Source organism: Pteropus vampyrus, unplaced genomic scaffold (genome assembly GCF_000151845.1).
Source record: "Pteropus vampyrus isolate Shadow unplaced genomic scaffold, Pvam_2.0 Scaffold9, whole genome shotgun sequence".
Taxonomy (NCBI): domain Eukaryota; kingdom Metazoa; phylum Chordata; class Mammalia; order Chiroptera; family Pteropodidae; genus Pteropus; species Pteropus vampyrus.
Window position 1 is genome coordinate 1,194,876 of NW_011888790.1, and position 21,313 is coordinate 1,216,188.

The 21,313-nt window shown below is 38.3% G+C and overlaps 1 protein-coding gene across 2 annotated transcripts in view; it reads left to right on the plus strand.

Moving 5' to 3' along the window:
• Positions 1 to 21,313, plus strand: part of TBC1D30 (TBC1 domain family member 30) — a 65,555-nt gene that overhangs the window by 8,855 nt on the left and 35,387 nt on the right. Inside the window, exon 1 of one of the 2 annotated variants that reach the window (XM_011373692.2) lies at positions 20,864 to 21,289. The exons of the other annotated variant lie outside the window; for it this stretch is intronic. Coding sequence (XP_011371994.1) covers positions 21,109 to 21,289 — 181 coding nt within the window. The 5' untranslated portion in view covers positions 20,864 to 21,108. Of the gene's footprint in view, positions 1 to 20,863; positions 21,290 to 21,313 lie in introns of those variants that run through there. 2 annotated transcript variants of the gene reach the window in all.

Consider the following 21,313-nt stretch of genomic DNA (forward strand, 5'->3'; position numbering starts at 1 on the left):
ATGTGATGCTCAAAACTCTGAAATTGCTGCCAAGTAACCTGGAAAGAACCATATAGCTCAGAAATATCAAGAAAACCCCCAGTTTCAACAAAGTATGGTGAAAGAAAGAGCTAACCCAGGAATTTTTTTATATCAAACTCATGAAGTATATAATCTTTATTCTCTCGTATTATTTTCTAGAAGCTTTTGTTTTCATGTCTAGATCTAGATCACTAGGAATAGATTTGTTTTGTTTGTGTGATATGAGGTAGGAATCAAATTTCATTTTTGTCCATATGGATATCTAATTGACCCAGCCCTGTTTACTAAAGAGACCATTCTTTTATTGCCACTCTGTGGTGCCATTTTTGTACAAAATCAGGTGTCCATATGTGTGTGGGTTTCTTTTTGGGCTCTTATTTTATTTTGTTGTTTTGTCTATCCTTGAGCCAGTACAACACTGTCTTAACTATTGAACTTTATAATAACTCTTATTATCTGATAGTGTAGATTCTTACACCTTGTTCTTCAAGATTATTTTGGTTATTATTGGCTTGTTGGAGGAGAATTGACATCTTTACATTGTTGGATCTTCCAATTCATAAATATGGTATTTTAAAATTTATTTGAATAATATTTTACAGTTTTCAATGTAGAAGTCTTGCATATCTTTTACTAGGATTATTCTTAGGTAGTTGAGATTTCTTGATGCTATTTTAAATTGTTATCTTTAAAAATTTAACTTTCTATTTGTTTTTAGTACATAGAAATAGAGTTGCTTTCTGCATGTTGACCTTATATCCAATAATCTTACTTTATCTTTTTTTGATTCTAATAATTTCTTTGTAAATTTTGTAACTTTAAAAGTATATAATCTTTATCAACTGTGAATACTGTCAGTTTTATGGATTTACCATTCTCTTATTTTGTTTTCTCATCTTGTGCATTGGCCAGCAACTCCAGTATAATGTTAAAATGGGATGGAAATTTTTGTTTCATATGCAACCTAAGAGGGAAAGTTTTCTTTTCATTGTCTTACCATTAAATATAATACTTGCTGAAAATTTTCTGTAGAAATTCTTTATCAAATTAAAGAAATTATCTTGTCCTCTTTGCTAAGGTGATGAATTTTATCATATACTTTATACCTGTATTGAGATAATATGTTGAATTTTTATATATTTTGTTGAATGTTAAAACGACTTTGCCTTCCTGGAAAAATCCTAAATATATATTTATATAATCTAGATTTAGTTTGCTAATGTTTTGTTTATGATTTTTATGGCGGTGTTCATGAGTGCAATTATCCTATAAATTTCTTTTCTTGTAATGCTCTTGTCAAGTTTTGGGAGCCTCATAAAAGAAGTTACAGAGTGTACCCTCTTTTTCCATTTGTGTAAGACTGGAATATTATTTCTTTCATTTTTGGTGGAATTTACTGATAAAATACTTAGGTCTGATGCTTTCTTTTTGGAAAGTTTTAAATTATAGATTCAACTTTAAAAAGTAATTACGGGATTATTTGTATTTTCCTCTTTTTGTAACAGCTTTGGTAAATTATATAGAAGTTTCCTGTTTTACATAACTTTTCATGTTTATAGGCATAAAATTTTAAAGAATATATTTGGGTTCCTTTAGTGTTTCAAGATATTAAAACAACTTCACTGATTTTAAACAGGAATTCACTTACTAGTTAAAATATATTATAGAATGTGTCATCATAAAGAAGTGTATTCTAATACATGTATGTGTGCTTTAAAAAATAATTAAAATTCTATGTCTGTGGATATCGGCCTATCAAGACTGAGTAATATTACTGGCACATTAAGAGCCCCTGTGTGAGCCTCCCTGGTTGAAATTCTCTGTCTCCTACATTCCTTTGCTTTTCTTTATAGTTTTTCATCTCATGTATGTATTCCTGAACAATATATAGTTTTGAAAAATTGAGTAGCAGCCCAAGCCTAGTTGTGTAGGGAAAGAGTAATGCTGCCTCTGTTGGATAAAAGCTCTGAAAAGATAAACAGTCTCTGGGTCATAGTCTGAGGTTGGGTTCCCCTGAGAATACCTCTGGGGGAGCCAAGGGCAAGGTTATAAATGAGTCCCGTGGCATCTGCCAGGGCTGTGGTTTGGGCTAGTTGCCAAATGATTAGCTAGGTTGGGGGAGTGGCCTGCCTTTAATTTTGATTCATAGCTCACCATGGCCTTGCTCTTGCTCTCAGAAGTAGGTCAAAGCAGAACACTTTTGTGGGCCTGGAGGGGACCGGAGAGCATGCCCTTCATTAGCACATTGTGAGATAAGCAAGTACAAATGAGAATCGGGACCAGCTCTCATGGGAACTCGGTCTTCATGTTAGAATGAGAGTCCAATAGCAGGAAGCATCTTGCATTGACTGCCATGAATACAAGTGTCGCTTGAGCCACAGTGCTCCAGTTTGGACTGGTTGTGCTCTATCTGGTACACAGCTGCCATCTTGGGATCTCCCTTCTTTCTCGTCCTAGAGGCTCTCTTGGTCTCTCTCCTGTGTTGAATCTTTTGTTTCCCGTTGTCCCATGTTTTCTTTTTTTCTTAATTATTCTTTTTATATTGTTGCCCATATCTCATTGAGAAAAGGGTGCCTGTGAAGTAAATTTTTGGAACTTGTGCAGAAGTGAAAATATCTTATATCCTCACTTTAATTGACAAGTCTATAATTGTTTTATTGACTTGTTGCTTCCATTCTTACTCTTGAGAAGTCAGAAGCTTTTCTGATTCTTCGTCCTTTGTGCTGGACTGTTTTTCCTTTTTAAATGATTATGGAATCTCTCTGCAAATTTTTGTACACCAAGAACAATAATTTTGCTTGGTGTGGGTCTATTTTTACCCACTGAACTGGGCCTCAACAGGCTCATTTAATCAGGAAACTTACATCCTTCAGTTTTGCAAAATTTATATGAATTAATTCTTTGATGCTTTTCTCCCCTACCCTTTTTTTACTCTTTCCTCTTTCTAGAATTCTGTTGTTTGGCTGTCAGAACTTCTGGACTAGTTCTGTAATAGTCTTCTCTTTCTTATTTTCCATTTCTTTTTTCTTTTTTTTTTTTTTTTTGCTTTCAGAACTTCTGGACTAGTTCTGTAATAGTCTTCTCTTTCTTATTTTCCATTTCTTTTTTTTTTTTTTTTTTTTTTTTGCTTTCTCAGAGATTATCTCAACTTTATTTTCAAATTTTGTTATTGAGACCTCTTTTTTTGGGATGTTATTTGGATGTTTCTTTTATACAATAGTATCCTGTTCTTGTTTCATAGATGCAATATATTTTCTTATTGCTCTTAGGATATTAATGATCTAGACTAAAACAAAGAGGAAACAACAGTTTTGAATAAATAGATTATACGGGAAGGAAAGAAACTTTAAAAACTGCTATTATATTTAGAGTCTTTCCTCAGATAGCTGGTAATCCTTGGATGTCTGCTCATAATTAAGTGTGAGAGTCTAAAATAATGACTTCAATTCTGAGCTTCCTGGTAGGGCTTATTGACTTGAAGCTTCGCTGAAGGGTTATTTGGATGGGCCCCTTGTTATAGAGTCCACAGGTCTGTATCTTCAGGTCTTTCTTCTGGGGTGGGTAAGATTCCTCAGGGAAGGGTTTTCTGACCTCCTGCTTGGACGGTGACAGTCTGGAGGGGTAAAGGTCTAGAGGGATAAGACCTAAGAGTCTCTGAATTCAGTATACATATGGTCACCGAATCTCTCTGCTTTAGGTAAGGCACTCACCCTCAGCTGGTTGTCCAGCAACTCTTTTAACCCTCTTCAGAAATGAAACCTTCAAACCTTCACAGGGATGGGAAAGGAGTAATTAATTGTCCAGCCTCAGGAAGTAGAGAGAAAGATCTAGGGATCCAATTGCTTCTCAGCAGCTTTCTCCCAGTTCTCCTTATTGAGCCTCATGAGCTGGCTGCCTGTCTGAGTCTTTTGTGGACTATATGGTGTAACTGAGCTTGAGTTTTAGCTTTCCAATGCCAATTTGGGATTTGGGTTTCTAGGATCTGCTAAGTCAATTTCTTCTTGTCCGTAAGCTTTCTCAGCTTCAAAATTCTATTGCTCTTGTCCCTGCTTTTTTCCCCCCTGGTCTTTGTAGGTTATGATAAACAAAAATTTCTTTACTATATTTTTAGTTTGGTTTTGGTGGGGACCAAAATTAGGTGCAATTTTTTTCAGTCTTCTTAACCCAGATGTGTGTATTTCTTTTCGATAGATGGAAAGAAGTAGCATCTTTTTCCCAGCTATTGAGATAGATTTGACATATAAAGAAGTTAGCGTTTAAATTTAGGTAGATTGCCTTAAATTTGGACTTTTGGTTGCAGAACTATGAATTTTGGCACAAATTTGTTAATATTAATAACAGATTAGGTATATTTTTGGTATATAATTAGCAGCTTAGTGTGCCCTGAAAGAACTTAGTGAGAATATGAGTAGATGAAAGAAACTGGATTATAATTGCTTACAATATAGTTTAGTGAGTTTCATTTCATTTTCTTTAAACTCCTTGGTGTCTTGCAGCTGAGAGTTATTTTTTCATTTTGCCATAATTATTTTTGTACATACTACAAATTTGTATAATATCTGAAAGTACAGTAACAGCTTTTGAACCTCCAACTTCTGAGACAGTCTTGTGGCTTTGAAAAGAAATATTTCTTGTTCCTTCCTTACAAAGAGAACTGGTTTTTAGGGGGAAAAAATCTGAATCTCAGAGTCATAATAATTTAGAGATAAAAGAGAACTTAAACCTGATTTCTGTTTACTCCCGACCTTATTGCTGAGCAAAGTGAAGTGTGGAAGAGTTAAGAGTGGGACTGAAACTCACTCAGCAGGTTGGTGACTCAGTCAAGATTTCCCAGGATAGGTGCCTTTGCAGTTATGAAAAAAGAAAACTATCTACAGCCAGTAGGGGGAGTTCTCTTTCTTTTTTAAGCTTTCCTAAGAACAGTGTTAAATTTGTGTTCTCTGTATTGTCAGGGCTGGAATCCTGGTTCTGCCACTTTCTAGATGTGCGATCTCATGCAAGTTCCTTAACACCCCTATGCTTCGGTTTCCTCGTCAGTAAAAAGAGGATGATGATAATACTCACTTGATTGGGTCATTTGGGAATTAAGTGAGTTAAAGTATAAAATGTTTAGAACAGTGTCTGGCTCTATTATTTACTGTTATTGCCATTATTCCTGTTGCGGGGAGATGTAGAAGCTGCCCTTGCCACCAGCATTGGCATACTTGCCTTTTTAAGGCAATTCTGAAGATTGCTGGGATTATTTGAGGAGGAGACATTGAATAATCGTAATTAGGGATTTTTCCATTTATTAACTCTTTGGGAAAAGATGGCTGACTTCTTCAGTGATATGCAAGGAGATTGCTCCTCCTTTGTGTGTTTCAGTTGAGAAGATGATATATAAACATGTTTTCCGGACATACATTGTATATGAAAGTAGGTAACTGCCTGTGTGTACAAAGAGCAATAAGAGCAAAGGTGAGAATCACCAAAATCCCTGAAGCACCAGGAAGCATTTCAAAGAAGCAGGAGTAGAATAATGATTGAAATATGCCATGTGGACAAGGGTAGAAGGGGTGGGGAGACATTCCAAGCAGAGATAATGGTGCAGAGGCTGTGAGAGCATTGTTTTTGAGATACTTGTAGTGATCTAGTATTACTTGATATAAAATCGGAGGCTAGAGGAGTAGCTGGAGTTTACATTGTATCCTGTAGCATCATCTGAGCACAAGAGTGGCCCGATTGGACTTGCATATTTCAAAGGTTATTTTGGCAGCAGCGAGGAGGACAGGCTGGAGAGGGTAAGTGGTCGTGAGGAGGCTGATACAATAAACCGGTAGAGTTGATGGGCCCTGAGGCAGGAGCTCTGGGAACGGAGAGGTGGCGATGAGATACTTAGGAGGGAGACTGGAGGACTGGGAGGCAGGTATGGGAAGGAGAGGAATCTGAGGAGAGTTGAGGGCTTGGGTAAGGTGCTTACAGCTGAGCTCTTCCCTCAAGGGTCCCACACAAGCCTGCTAGGGGAAAATGTGGAATTGTTGGAAGAGGACAGAATCCTGGGACGCAGGAGAGCAGTGTTGGAGAAGTTACTGGAGGACAGAGGCAGAGTTTCAAAGAGATGCAGTTTTTGCTCCTAGAAAACAATTCTCAAGAACTATATAAAGCATATATGTGTGCATATGCTATTACTATTTAGAAGTCAAATAGGTAAAGGATTGAAAAGGGCATTGGATTTTTCCTTTTTAAAAATGGTGCGAGAGGAATTTCTGTTCAGTTGAGTGGTGGAGACAGAAGTCACATCACCCTTGGTTTATACAGCAAGGGAGTGATAATCTTTCCACAGTGTTTTGGAGATGAGGTGAGATGCAGTAGGCTTATTCTGCCTTCCTTGTATTGGGCCTTTTCTGCCACCCGCTCTGCTGCCGTCCCCGCCATAGTTAGAATTGATGAACATTTTATTCCTCTGAACTCTACCATTACCTATCCGGACTTCTATAAGAACACCAATAATATTATATTTGATTCTTTTTTATTGTGATAATTCATCTCTTTATACCGTTAAGTATAGATCTTCTGGGGGAAGGGCTGAATCATCCATCTCTTTATTCTCAGTATTTATTACAATGCTTGGCATTACAGTGGGGCTCATTGAATGTTAGATGGATGGACAGATATCTGGGGTGGGGGAGGTGGATAAATTGAGGTTGGATCAACGTTACTGTGTGTGTGCACGTAAGTGTGCACGTGTGAGGTAGGTTGCTTGGTAATGAAAGTAAAACAGGCTGGAGTAGGCTCTGAGCTTGTAAATAAATAACTACATATTTGGAATCATCACTTTGATAAATGGAAAAAGGGACTGATTAGGAAGGAGAAGCATCAGAACTGCTAAAATTGGAACTTTTTAGTTAGTAAATGTGCAGGAGTTTTGTGAAATTATAGTACCTTAGAATTTTGGAGCTAGAGGTAACCTCAGAATTAATGTAGTATAAACCATTGAATACAGGACATGAGCATGTGTGAACTGCCTTCTTAGCTAGGTTGAAAGTCATGTGAGAATTTGGCTATTTGGCAAGTGCACATTTGTTAACGGATAAATTTAATATAAATTTACTTCTGCATGAGGATGGAACAAGTACAGGAAAATGGGTTATATCATTCTAGTTAGAAAGAAAGTCTGAAAAACTTTGAAAATTTATGTATCAGAGTACAGTAGAATAGCAAAGACAAATAATTCAGCTGACTTGTCTTTATAGACTGTCTCCTTAACAACATTGTAAAATTTTACCTACCCAGTTCTAAATATGCATCTGACCCTATCTTCCTCCCCAAACTGAAAGAGACTTTTTCTTACCTGCTTTTTTGGAATTTTTATCATGGTTTTTACTTTCAATGGATTACATGCCATTGAACAATAATGTAACATCATTTTTGTTCTAGTGAGGGCATGAGCAAGTAAGTGTTTGTAATGAACTCTGTATAAAAATAGATTTTGATATCTTATGTTGGAAATGAGCTGTTTCTAATGAATGCACATCATAGCCCATTCCTGGCCTTTTAGTCAGCTCTTTTTGGGGTCTGTTTAGTATTGCCTTTTCAACACCGTTTGCAAAAAGGAATGTTCCAGGACACTGCCACTAAGGCAAGATCAAAGTTTGTCATTGGGCCTGCGCGCGCTCTCTCATAAAGGTTCTGACACGTGTGAAAGTTACCGTGGCTGGCTGGCGTTTGGTTTTCTGTGAGTCTGGGTCCTCAAGTTCAGTCGCAGGGAGACAGAAAGGGTCTCCTTCGCACATTTTGCTGCCACTACTCAGGATGGCCAGCAGAGGTCAGGCTTGTTCCTTTCTTTGATTTGGGACCTGCACTCCCAGCTTCCTGCCTGTCTCTCTCATATCCGACAGTTTTCTGATTTGTCAGATCACAGTTTCTAGAATTGGTTTTGTAACATGTTTAAAAACTAGTGGAAAAGGGCCACAAGCTGATTTGCTTATTTTCTCTATCATCTTGACTCTTTTAGAGCAGGTTTTTTTTAGCCCACATTGGCAGCCCTCTTTGAGCTTTTTTTGCCCTAATTCTCTTGTGATCACCCACAAAAGGTATAAGTGACTCAACCCTTGTAACTGAGGACGTTTGTTGTCTTCAGGGGTTAGATAATGATTTTTTTGAGATATAATTAATACATGACATTAGTTTCATGTGACATTTGTATATATTGCAAAATAATCACCACAGTAAATCTAGTTATCATCCATCACCACACATAGTTACAGATAATTCTTGGTAGAATATTAAAGGGGCTTCTCATGTTTGATTCCCACATCAAGGTCCACAACGCTCCAGCACTTCTACAAGAAACATGGACTTTTATGGAGCTAAACAGTGTTTACACATCCATATTAATAGTTTTTTCTGTTGTTGTTCTTGGAAAGATGTAATAATAACAATCCTTCCTTTTAGAAGAGGAGCTAAATTTTCAAACTGTGAGTTTAGGAGTCTTGGATTCTGTTTTTGTTATTACTGGTTTTTTCTGCAAATCATCCTGCTTGCCTTTGTTTACCTGTTTGTAAACACAGTATTCTTCCAGGGGACTTACTGGTGACACTTCTTCAGGGTGTCTCATTGAGAAAATATGTTTCCTTTTCCAAACTTTTAGTCACTGTGTGAGTGGGGAGGATTCATCTCGAATGACCACTTCTCTCTGTCATCTCAGCCTAACCACTTTTAAATTTAGTTGCAGTTTTATCCCTTTATATGAGTGAAAATTGAACAATGATTAGATGTCTCTATTGCAGCCATTGCTAACGGTCAACCCCACCTATAGGGGGTGGTTTGGAATGTAAAATTTGTTCTACCTCTGTGGACCAGTCAACTTCAGTATCCAGTGGTATCATGTCCTCTCCATGGATGGCTGGGGCCAGGTTCTCTTAAACTTTCCCATTAGGTTAATGCTCCTTGCACTTGAATTTCAGTATGTGTTTTATTTGAAACCATAACCAGATTATGTGTCGGTGCTGTGAATATAGAGAATGTAAGCCTAAGAGTGATTAAATGATCTGACTGAGTTTTCCCAGTAAATTGACCTACTTCTCTCGATTCATAGACTAATGCAATTTGAGATCCTTGGGGATCTCATCTGGTCCAACACATTGGTTTTACAGATGAGGAAATTGAAGGCTCAAAAGAGTTAAATAAGATGTTTACAATTACTTTACACCCATTAGGATGGCTGCTATCAAAAAAACAAAAATAACAAGTATTGACCTGAATGTGGAAAAAAATTGAAGCCCTTGCACACCGTTGGTGGGAAAGTAATATGGTGCTGCTGCTATGGAAAGTGGTATTATAGTTCCTCAGAAAAGTAAGAATAGAATTACCATATGATCTAGCAATTCTATTTTTGGGTATATACCCAAAAGAATTGAAAGCAGGGTTTTGAAGAGGTGTCTGTACACACATGTTCATAGCAGCATTATTCACAATAGCTAAAGGGTAGAAGCAACCCAAGTGTTCATCTATGGAGGAATGGATAATCAAAATGGTGTGTATACATACAGTGGAATATTGTTCAGCCTTAAAAAGGAAGGGATTTCTGACACATGCTACAACATGGATGAACCTTGAGGACATCATGCTAAGTGAAATAATCCTGTCATAAAAACATAAATACTGTATAATTTCACTTATGTGAGGTGCCCAGAATAGTCAAATTCATAGAGACAGAATGTGGAATGGTGGTTGACAGGGACTGGAGGGAGGAATAGGGAGTTATTGTTTAATGGGTACAGAGTTTTAGTTTGGGAAGATGGAAAGTCTAGAGATGGTTGCACGACAGTTTGAATGTACTCAATACTACTGAACTGTGTAAATAAAAATGGTTTATATGGTAATTTTTATGTTATGTATATTTTACCACACACACACACACACACACACACACACACACACGCGCGCGCGCACGCTTATGGCCACATGGGTAGTTGGTGCTGCATTTCCTGTTGACTCCTTCTGTGCTTATCCTAATGTACCATTCATGATATTTTTTCTACAAAATTAAAAATGAATCAAAAGCTAAAGCATCATTTCCTAACTGGCTTATCACCATTCAGAAAAATAATTTTCATTGCTGATGCTTAAATGCTGTGTGACTCCCACCTTCCTCTCTTCTTCACGTTGTTTCTTCCCAGTCTGTGATCCAGCCAGGAAGAGTTACATGTGGCACTCAGCACATCTTCTCTTGCCATATGCTGTTTCCTCTGCCTGGTCTTTTTTTTTCCACTCTCTCTAGATGGTAACTTCTATTTTTAGGATCCAGCTGAGGCATCATCTCTTCTGGAAAGTACTTTTGATCAAATAGTCTGAATTAGGTGCTTTTTCTTTTCAGGGTCACCCTGGTCACATATCATACTCCGTTTTCTGGTCTGAACCTCACAGTAGACTGTGCCTTGCCAGTCTCTTTTCCCGATGTCTAGCACATTGCTTGCACAAATTTGTAATGCAAGTGTTGGACATATGGCAAGGGAGCATCTGAAGCATTGACTCACTGTATCAAAACTTCAATGTTAGTTAGTGGTTAATGAGATTTTTCTACTGTGTGTGATATTGTGCAGGAGTTTTCAAAAACATTTTTAAAAGTCTGGGCGATTTGCTCTGAATTATCTAAAATGTTATCCCTAACTCCGAGATAGTGATTACAACAGCTGCTTCCTACAGAAGGGAATATAACAATGGCACAAAAATTATTCAAGACCCATTATCCCCCCAGTCTATCATTTAACATTTTTTCTCTAGGGAGGAGGTCTTTAGTTTGTTGCTTTCTGAGCTAATTAACCAGCTTTCTGTTTCCCGTTTTACATTTGAGAATTATGTTTAGAGACAAATCACATCTGCCATTTCTTGGGGAACTTCAAGGTGGCCCAGATTTTTTCCGGATAGAGTTAGTTGATGTAGAAATGAGGTTTCCACCATGAGGTTTCCACCAAGCCCCATCATGAACTCCTGTGGGCCCCATCAAGTGTGATACAGCTGGTCTTCAGTAGTCCTTACCTAAGAACTTCACGCATTTGCTCTGGCATGGAATATTTTTGTTAATTGGCCATGCTAAGCTGACTTTGTTGAAGCTACTTTGTTATCTCTACAAGTATCTTGTTTGTTTTTGTAGATAATATAAGAGGAGTATGAGGAAGTGATGAACATTTCATTCACTTGGTAACCTAAGCGGGGCTGTGAACAAGTCTTCTTTTAGAACTTCCAAAATGTTTTTGATCCTGCTTAGATAAAAAATACCTGGTTATATATTATCAACTTAGTGGATAGAGTGTGGCTTTAGAGTGAGACAGACCTGGGTTCCAATCTCAATTCCACTGCTGATTAGTTATATGAAATTGGGAAAGTTACTCAATCTCTTGGTTTGTTTGTTCATTTGTTTGTTCTTTCCTTCCTTTGTCCCTTAGGAATAAAAAGAGATGAGAAAAGTACAAGGAAAAATACAATAAATTCCCATATTCCCACCACCCAAAATTAACTATTTATATTTGACTGTATTTTCTTTTAGTCATTTTTTACCTATGCCTAGTTAAAAATCACGCCAACAATATATGTGTACACTCTCCTTTTACTCTCCTTTTATGCTGTCCTTTTACTATTGCTTGGGAAATAATATTTACCTGTTGGGTTAAAAAGAGATAAGATAATTAAAGCATCCAACATAATGCCTGATCCACAATAGACAATTGGTACATGGTCATTGTTGTAACTAGTTATTGTTCTCTTCCTATTTTTCTTTTGTTGTGCATCTCCATTAGAAAATACAGTCTTGGCAAATTGACAAACATAAAAATGATTTCTTTTCGACAAGCTTTTTTTCCTTCTAGGAAGTATTTGTAACCTCCAACTCGAGGAATTAGTGTTAGTACATGTAGGGGTGTGGAATGCACCATAAGACTTATTTATATTGCAGATAATGAAAATATATTGCAGGATAATAAGTGATGGGCCGCATTTGGGAAACTCTAAAATAAAATGATTGAACCAAATTTTAGAAAATTACATGCATTATTTAAAAAGCTGTAATGGAGAAACAGAAAGACTGAGAAGAAAATTGCTTGCTTAAACTCTGCTGTGAAAGGTTGATTTTATGCTTGTGGTGATCTCGCAAAGCAAGTGGCTGTCAGGTAATTAATGCTTTATTAATTTATGAAGAGCAGGGAAGGACTAGCTTATCTGCATTGAAGCAAATTCTTTCCAAGTAACATGTTAAAACAAAAATCAAGATGATGAAAAATATGAGCAATTTGTCAATTTAAATGGATGTTCCTCTTTATGGGCTTCCTAGACAGGTTTTGCACTAAAATCTCTATGCTAAAATGGGTGGTAGCATAATTAAAGAGCAAAAAAGATAGAGTGACTGGGTGGCATCATTTGTAATCCATGACAGTATTTCAAAAGTCTTTCCTTTAAAAAATAGTCCAAATGCCTTTAACACTATATGTTGATATAATGGGTAATACTTATACAGGCATACCTCGAGATGTTGCAGATTGGGTTCCAGACTACTGCAGCAAAGTGAGTAGTGCAATAAAGTTAGTCGTAATCTTTTTGCTGGTGGAGGTTCTTGCCCTCGATTTGTAGAAAATGCAACATCTGTGAAGCACAATAAAGTGAAATGCAATAAAACGGGGTATGCCTATGTAAAGTGCACTGGGCCAGACAGTGTGGTATCATTTGATCCTTAGAATAACCCCTCTGAAGTAGGTCTTTTGTCCCATTTATGGATGAGGAAACTGAGACAATTAACTTACCCAAGTTTACATAGCTACTGAGTGGTGGAGCCAGGTTTCAAATCCAGGCAGTTGTTTTTAGAGTTTCTGCTTTTTGGCTACTCTACTATGCTGACTGCCATTACATCTAGAATTTTAAAAGCATCTTTTACCAAATAAGTAGAGCAAATATGTGATACTTGAGCATTGTGTATTTTGGAAACCTGCCAGGGAAACTAAGAATAGTGTTTGTGGGTTTTTTTGTACATCGCACAAATGTCAGTCAACATAACTGTTCATAAACACATCTGTTCATTTCTCTTGCAGTTGAATAAAAAGCCCTTTTTTAATGAGTAGGAAGGTATGGCACTCTTCTTGACAGGATAAGTTAATGATGTTATTTATTTTTAACATTTATGTGTTGAGTGTCCAATGTGTATGGAGCCCTATGTTAGCTGCAGGCAGGGAAGGGGAGAGATACAGCAATGAATAAGACTTAGTCCCTGTGCTCAGAGGAGTTTATGATTTATTGAGAAGAATAGGTCTGCCTATAAATAATTCAAGGACATGGATGAATCAGGTGTGGGAGTAGAAGCGTGGCATATGGAATGCAGGTGTTAAGGCAGGTACCATTTAAAAATACCCAGTCAGCGAGATCCCAATATGATATTCTTTGTGTGTCATAGATACACTTAAAAAAAATTTACTGAGTGCCTACTGTATATCAGGCCCTAGGCTAGAAAATTATTTTGAATTTTCCTAAGGTATGCTGTAGGACTTAATTTTCAAGTATTAGAAAGGTTTAAAATTTAGAGAAACCAGAGGTAACTTTTTTTAGACATAATCTATTCCTTCCTCAGGAGCTGGTATATCTGATTGATACTGGCATTAGGCCAGACTGACGTACTGCCAGTGACACTTTGTGGTAAGCTGGGACTAAAGATAGTGATAATTAAAGGTGTCAGCACTTCTATATTAAGTATGTAACAGGCCACACTTACATTGCTTCTAGAAGGAACACATAGAAAGTGTATTTATTAAGAGCTGTCTGCTTCCTTAGGAGTTTTTCTCTATTACCAAAACTTTTGATTGACTTTCAAAAACTAGAACACATATGTGACCATTTCCAAGGCTACACTGGTGGACTCCTGAATTTTTATGTAGGTAAAAATAAAAATAAATGTAAATGACCAGATACGCTACCTTTAAAAACGCTGAGGACTATATTGACTGACATCATAAAATTCCTCTTACCCCAAGTATGTCGTCCATATAATTCAGGAGACATGCATTTTCCTTTTAATAAAGTTCCTAACATGATTTGAAATTCCTTTCTAATATCTGTCTTGGAGTCTTTTACAATGAGAATAATGATCTAAAGATAATGTAAATTCTTAGTAAATACATAAAAGTTTCATCAGTCCAGAATACTCTTTTAGAATCAAGAAAATATAATAATCCATTAAAAAATTCTTAGTTAGGACTGAAACCAAAAGGATCTTCTTTACTTAAACTTCATTTTATCTGAAAATATAACGACCCAAACTGTATTCTCCAAGCATTATAGTTGGCCAACATTTATATTGGACTGAGGAATTCTTATAGAGTGATAAGCTCTGACTATCAGTTAAATTGATCTCAGAATCATAGTGTTGGAAGCTATTTTACTGGTATTGATAGTTGAACCTCACCTCATTTTAAATGTTCTTTCACAGCACTCCTGATCGTTGGGCTTGCAGCCTTCACCTGAGAAGGCCAAAGGACAGGATATTTAAGATCACCTAAGGTTATATGTTTTATTACAGTTAGTGCATTCTTGAATTTTGCTGCTGTCTTCCAAGACTCCTATTTAGCAGCTGATTTAGCCCTCTGGAGTAAACATGAAGCTAATCTCAATATTCTTCCCAGTGACTGAGGGTACCAAGGTAAGAAAGTAAAAGAGGAGTGTCTGGTGAGACCTCAGGCAGGTGTTCTGGCCAGTCGGACTTTCTCTGTGGGTCCAGTTCTGGGTCCTCTGCTGGGCAGACTTCTGGGTGGATTGCTAACAGGGCCATCTTAACCTTTATTTTGTATAGTAACGAACACTAAGAAAAGGAGGACACCCAAATGTAAATATATCGAGTGCCTGCTTTGTACCACTACTGTGTCAGAGTCTTGGCTCTCATTATGCCATTTATTTCTCATAACTCAAAAAAGTATTGTTAATTCTAAAGATGATGAATCTGAATCCAGAAATTAAGTAACTTGCCCAAGGACATACAGTTAGTAAATATGGGCGTTAGAATTCTGGTGCCTCCATAGCCAGCACTTTTGACATACCACATTGCCTCCTGGAGGGCCTTACTAGGGGCAATGACTGTGAGCTTTCACACACTTTCCCATCAGTCTCTTCTGAATGAACCCAGCTAGGAGATCTAAGGCTCCCAGGCCACCCCAAGCCAACATTAATGTTGATTGTAATCTCTCTCCTCTTCCCAATACTTTTCTCTTCTCGCCATCAAAATTAAGCATATTCTTTTCAAAGATATCACTCTTCTCTCTAGGAACATACATTTGTAAGCCAAAATAATTTGCATCAATAGGTATGAGAAACCTCTTCTTTCATATTCCTTGACTGGGTCAAAAGAATCTTAGAATGGCTTGGTGTAAAAGGTTGGGAAATCTAAGCTAAACAGTTAATCATGACCAGGTTAAACAATGATTTCATCTTCCGAAGTGATGAGTCTTCCAGTTATACTCCTGATGTGAAAGTAAAGTATAATTGTGAATACCACAATTATAAGATTTCACCTGTTTTCAGGTGAAATTTAATAGTTCAATGAAACAAAGCTCTGGGAAAACATTAGAATATACTACAATACTTAAGGGGAGGTAGAGATAATGGTATTCCTCCAAGTACTCACATAGTATGTAAATGAACCTTTCACACTCTCCTATTACTACCCATCTGTCTCTCCCTCATTAAACTGTAATCTTCTTGAGGGTAGAGAATGTATTGAATTCACACTTTTATTGCCGTTAGGCCCTATATAACACAATACCTTTCCCAAAGCAGTTGATAAATAAATGTTTATTTCATGAATGAATGAATGAATGAATGAATAAAAGAAATATGAAATGTCTTTATATGGTCTGCATAAACCTACCTCAAGTGGTATTGAATGGATTTCAATTAGTTTGAGGTAAGAAAATACTTCACAGAAGATTACAGGCCAGGAAGACATATGGTTTTTAAAATCTTGGGTTAGCTATGAATTTCATGTTTCATGGATCTGGCTATGGGGTTATATATACATTTCAAGTATGGTACTCTGAAATGAGACTTTTATTCCAGCTGTGAATTAAATTATTATATTAGATAAGTTTTTTAACTTAAAAATTTCTGGTCTGTAAATAAGACTGATTATTCTTAAAATACTTCATCTGAAATATTTGAGTGTGTTGGGAGAATATTAAGGGTGGTTTTGTTTTTGAAAATATCTGATTAAGGGGGATGGTTCTGAGAAAGAATAAACAGGGACCATTAGGAGGTAGAAGATGGTGCTGAGTGGGATTTGGTGTTGGAATTTCAAAGCCTATTTGTTCCATACTTGACAGACTCTTTTCTCTGAAATAAACAAAATGCAAAAGCCACACCTGATTATCTTCAAGGATGCCTGTATTTGAATAGAGAAATAGATTTTTATGACTAAGGAGAAAAATCATACAAAAAAATGTCCCAGGTGCATAATGTGATGTGTCAGATAATTGTAAGTTTTTTTTTCTTCCCCCTCAATTTCTTTCTGCTGCCCTGACTCTGTGTCTCTTTCATGAGGGGAAAATGGTTATGATGCTTGTCACTATGAGCTCATAGTGTGTGGGCTCCATCCTCGATAAACGAGTTGAAGGAACTACTTATTAAGGCCCTACTTTAAGGTCTGAGGGGAGTGCTGGCCACAGTTCCTGTCTCTTTAGGAGACACTACTTTTACTATTCAGGAGTTGCTCATAGATCTTCAAAAATAGTGGGGAGAGCAGAGAGGACAATAGTGGCTTTAATGCCACTAGACCCCAACCCTTTCTATTAGCACGAGAGCAAAGATATACCCCTCTCCTGCCCAATGGGAGACAGCACTACATCTGATATCAGTATGATCTCTTCTGACGCTTAGACACTGAAATGCTGGTGAACAACTGCTGGAGAGCTGCAGCTGTAAGAATGAGTTCCAGGCCCATTTCCTAGGAGCAGGCTAGCTCCCTGTTCTTTTTCTCTTCTCACAGCAGGCTTCCGGGCCTTTTTCTCTTGGTAACTGTCACCACTAGTTCTGTTTAGCCCCTGAAGATAAGCACGTAGGCCCTTTTTATTTTAAGATTTTACAGTTAAACAAAACAAAATAGCAGCATTAGGAAATCGCAGAATTCCCAGACCTGATTCCCTTCTGGAAGCCCTTGGGACATAGCTTTTATTTCTTGTGTGGGGCTTTCTTTTTTTTCTAGCTTCTTTCCCCTTCTCCCATTAAATTAATAGTTTGTTCTCAAGGATGCCTTCCTTCCGCACGTAGGCCTGAAGATCCCTACTTCCTTATTCCCACCTGGGAGCCTGCGTCTTGGGGATGTTCCACAGGCATTGGACTCTGAGACATTCTGGGCATTTTCTCAAAGCACTCATTTTCTTTAGCAATCAATCCAAGTAACAGATTCTTATCCAATGTGAAGTATTCTTTGAGCCTTCCTTTTCCAAAATTCAGCTTAAAACATAATTGTCCTGGACCATGCCAAGGCATGATTTACCTACATGTGAACTCACTGATGATATTTGATTAGTAAAAGATCACTCAATTAGTGAAGAGTGATGGTAAGTTGGCCAGGCCAGAAATTTCACCGGCTGAGATCCTCTAGCAAAGTCCATGCTGTCATTGTGTCTTCTGTGAGCTGGCTTCAGATGACATCTTTTGCTTTTTGAAAACAATATTCCAGACGTGAATAAGAAACTATGAGTCATACAATAAATATAATAGTAGGCTTGTGCCACGGTTGCTTTTAGAGCATTGTATTTTAGTGCTTGTTTAATTATCTGTTTGCTATAAAGGTTGGTAGTCTTGGTTTTCCTCTCCAATGTAAACAAAGTAATATTTATTTCCCTTGCTACTTGCTATAAGAGTAGGAATTCTTAAAAAATTTTTTCTTGTTCTCGTTTCAACTTCCACATAGTTTAGAATGAGTAGTTTTCAAAGAAGTTTGTTTTTTAAAACAATTTTCCTCTGTAATAAGTTCAAGAGGTGAAATAGAATTTTCATCTTGAAAGTAAACAAGTCCTGTCACTACTAGTAAAAAACGTATTATTACTGAAGACAAATTTCAGAGAGAGGGCTTATTGTCAGCTGTGACACGTCTAACAGGGATGGCAGTCTAAGGTCTAAGACTTCAGCTTTGGCAGTCCACGAATTTGATTTCTTCAGCTCACAGAGTTGAGCAAACTCAGGGGTATGGACTGCAGTTAACTGTTCAGTACGTTTTCTCCTTTGTGGCAGAGTCTTTACTGGAAGCAAAATGACAATCAAAAGTCTGCATGGTGATCATGGAGTCAGAGCCAAAGGGAGCCAGATGGTCTGAGTGTCATATGTCAGCCAGCCTTAGGAGCTGGATGTCCTTCCCTGCACTCCAGAGGCAGTGTTATAGAACAGAGAGCATTTCTCCTCCTCTTGGCTGGTGAGTCTGTCTTTCCTGCTGGCCTAGTGCTGGCAACTGAGCATGAATAGCTTCTCTTGTTAAAATAGAACACAAAACCCTCTAAGGTTTGAGCAGATGAGAACTCCGAACGAGACTCTACATGCAGTTACCAGCTTGTTCTTTTGAATTTCCCCTCCCCTTCCAGTTCTTTCCCTTTGATTCTGGGTGTTCATCATCCTCTTCACCCCCAAGGGCCTGTTGTGCCCTCTAAAAAAATGGCCAAAGTCAAACATCAGACCTCTATTATTGTTCTCAGCACAGCTGAGATGGGCTGGAACAGTGAATGGACGGACATCTTATTAAAATTAAGAGAAAACTAAAGGAAAACAAACATGTACTGAAACTATAAAAGCCTCAGGCTGATGAAGGATAGATTTCTGTATGCGAGCTTGGTGTAAAACCTAAGCCAAACAGTTCATCCTGACCAGGTCAAACAGTGACTTCATCTTCTAAAGTGATGAGGCAAAGTACTGCCTTTTTCAAAGCATCTTTGCCTCAGTCAGGCAGGCATATCAGCTTGGTTTACTTTTGCAGATGTCTAATCTTATTTTAACAGATTCTTATATATGAAATGTATATTTCATGCTTAGAGTTGTATCGTTTCTGACCTTGTCCTCAAATTCTGGGGGCACTTCATGAAGCCCAGAATGTCCTGATTACAAAATAAGTGTGCCAGAGTCATAAGAATGACTTCTATTTTAGCTCTTTTAGAATGTCATTAGGAATGCATTTAAAAAAATATTCAATACTTTTCAATCGATAACAGCCATTGTTTTTGATGTCCAAATTGTTCCACCTTTGGCCAATAGGGGCTATTCACGTGGCTCTTGTGTCCTTTTAAGATGACCCCATTGGCTTTGGAGCACTCCTTTCCTTTCTGAGCTCATGTCGATGTTTCAGGTTCATCTTGTACTTTTTCTGGCTCAGATCTGTAATCAGTCACACATCAAAGGAGCCTTGGCTCCTTTTGGTGGGGAATGGTTTTTAGAGACCACAACCTAGTTGCTGGGGGTGTTCATTGCTGCTGGGTTGTCCTTACCTCTAAACCTACTCCATGGGTATATGTGTATTTTTGAAAGGAAAAAAGATGAGTTCATACTAGTATTTCCAACTTAAATATACTATTGAAGGATTTAAGAAAAAGAATTTCTTTGATTATACACATGCATTTTCTGTTACACTGAAAACATCTTGGTTCCTTTGGACATTAACACAATTATTTGCTTTATCTATTCTATAGTGCACATAAGTATTTAAAAAATAATGCCAATATTAGTAATGAGAATCATACTACTGAATGAAATGTAAGATTTTGTTTCAGCTCTATTTGCCTTTGGAATATATTCTACCATTTGTGTACAGTCATAATATTGTATTCTAAAGCAACTTATTTATTTTCTGTGTTCTTTTGCCATCAGAGATATTCTGTTAGGTTCATTTATTTCTATTCACTTTCATTTTTAGGGTGTTCTTTTTATTTAATTTTTTAATATTATTAATATAACATGTTATTCTAGAGTCAAAACTATGTAAGGTACATCCAGAGAAGTCTCTTTTCCATTCCTGTCTCTTCCACATAAATATTCTTTAGTTTTTGGTTTATCCACCCAGTATTCCTTTTCTAAATGTTAGCAAACATAGTTATCTTTGTATCTGCCCTTACCCCCCATATCCTTTCCTTTTTCCTCATTCATTTTTATGATTAATATTACATTGGTGAAAGTGGTAGTTTAAGAATCACCCTTCCTTTCCGCCCCTCCCCCCTCCCTTCAGTAATGCCAGCTAGTAGCTCTGAACTACTGAATCAGGGATTTGGCTGGAGAGGCGAGGAAGCACGTTTTTAAATTAAAAAACAAACAAACTTCTTTTAAATGGGAATATTCTTTTTTATTTTTTTCTTGAAGCCATTATTCCAAGAGAAAAACCATTATTATTATTTTTTTACGTGTTCGCCATGTTTCTCTAAGCTGCCAGGAAAGAGTTTAACATAATTTAGGATGAAGCTAGTTCTTCACCATCTGCCAGCTTCTCTGCTGTGTTGCCAGATCGGTCCTGTGGTCGGCTGACTGACCCTTCTGACTCTGCTCAGATGAAGTGGGCATTTGCATCTCTCTGGTGTTCTGCACCTGAGACTTACTCCCTTCGGTGCCCCCTCAGCGTCTCCAGATCTTGCGAGAAGCACGCAAATCTCTGTCGCTGCTTCTTGTCCCTAGTTGATCACCCACCCACTCCGGGGTTTCCGGGCTCTGCAGCTCTGCTGCTCCCGGGTGCAGGTGCCGGGAGCGCCTGGGCACGCGGGAGCTGGAGCTGCCCCGCCTGCTCATGGTAATGCCGGGATTGGAGGCGGGAGCACCGCCTTCCTCTCCCTTGCGTTAGCTCTCTCCCGCCCTCCTCCCCGCCCCAAGCCCTCTTCAGCCTCAGCTGTGCAGGCTCCGCACTGCAGATGCCCACCGGCTGCCTTACGTTCCGCGGCTCCCGCGGTGTCCGCCGGTCTCCTCGACCCCCAAGCTCCGGCCACAGTCTTGCTGCCCTCGAGAGACCCTTGCCTGAGCCGACTCGCAGAGCCACCGGAGCGAAGCTGCTACGTCGGCGGGGCAGGGGGTGACTCAGGCAGACGGTGCCTGCACGGGAGCCCGGGGCACTCCCGGATGCGGCAGGACAAGCTTACCGGCTCCCTGAGGCGTGGAGGGAGATGTCTGAAGCGGCAGAGCGGTGGTGGTGGCGGCGGCGGCGGCGGTGGCGGCGTGGGCACCATCCTAAGCAATGTGCTCAAGAAACGTAGCTGCATTTCCCGAACCGCGCCCCGGCTGCTCTGTACTCTGGAACCGGGTGAGGACCTGGGGCTGCAGATGG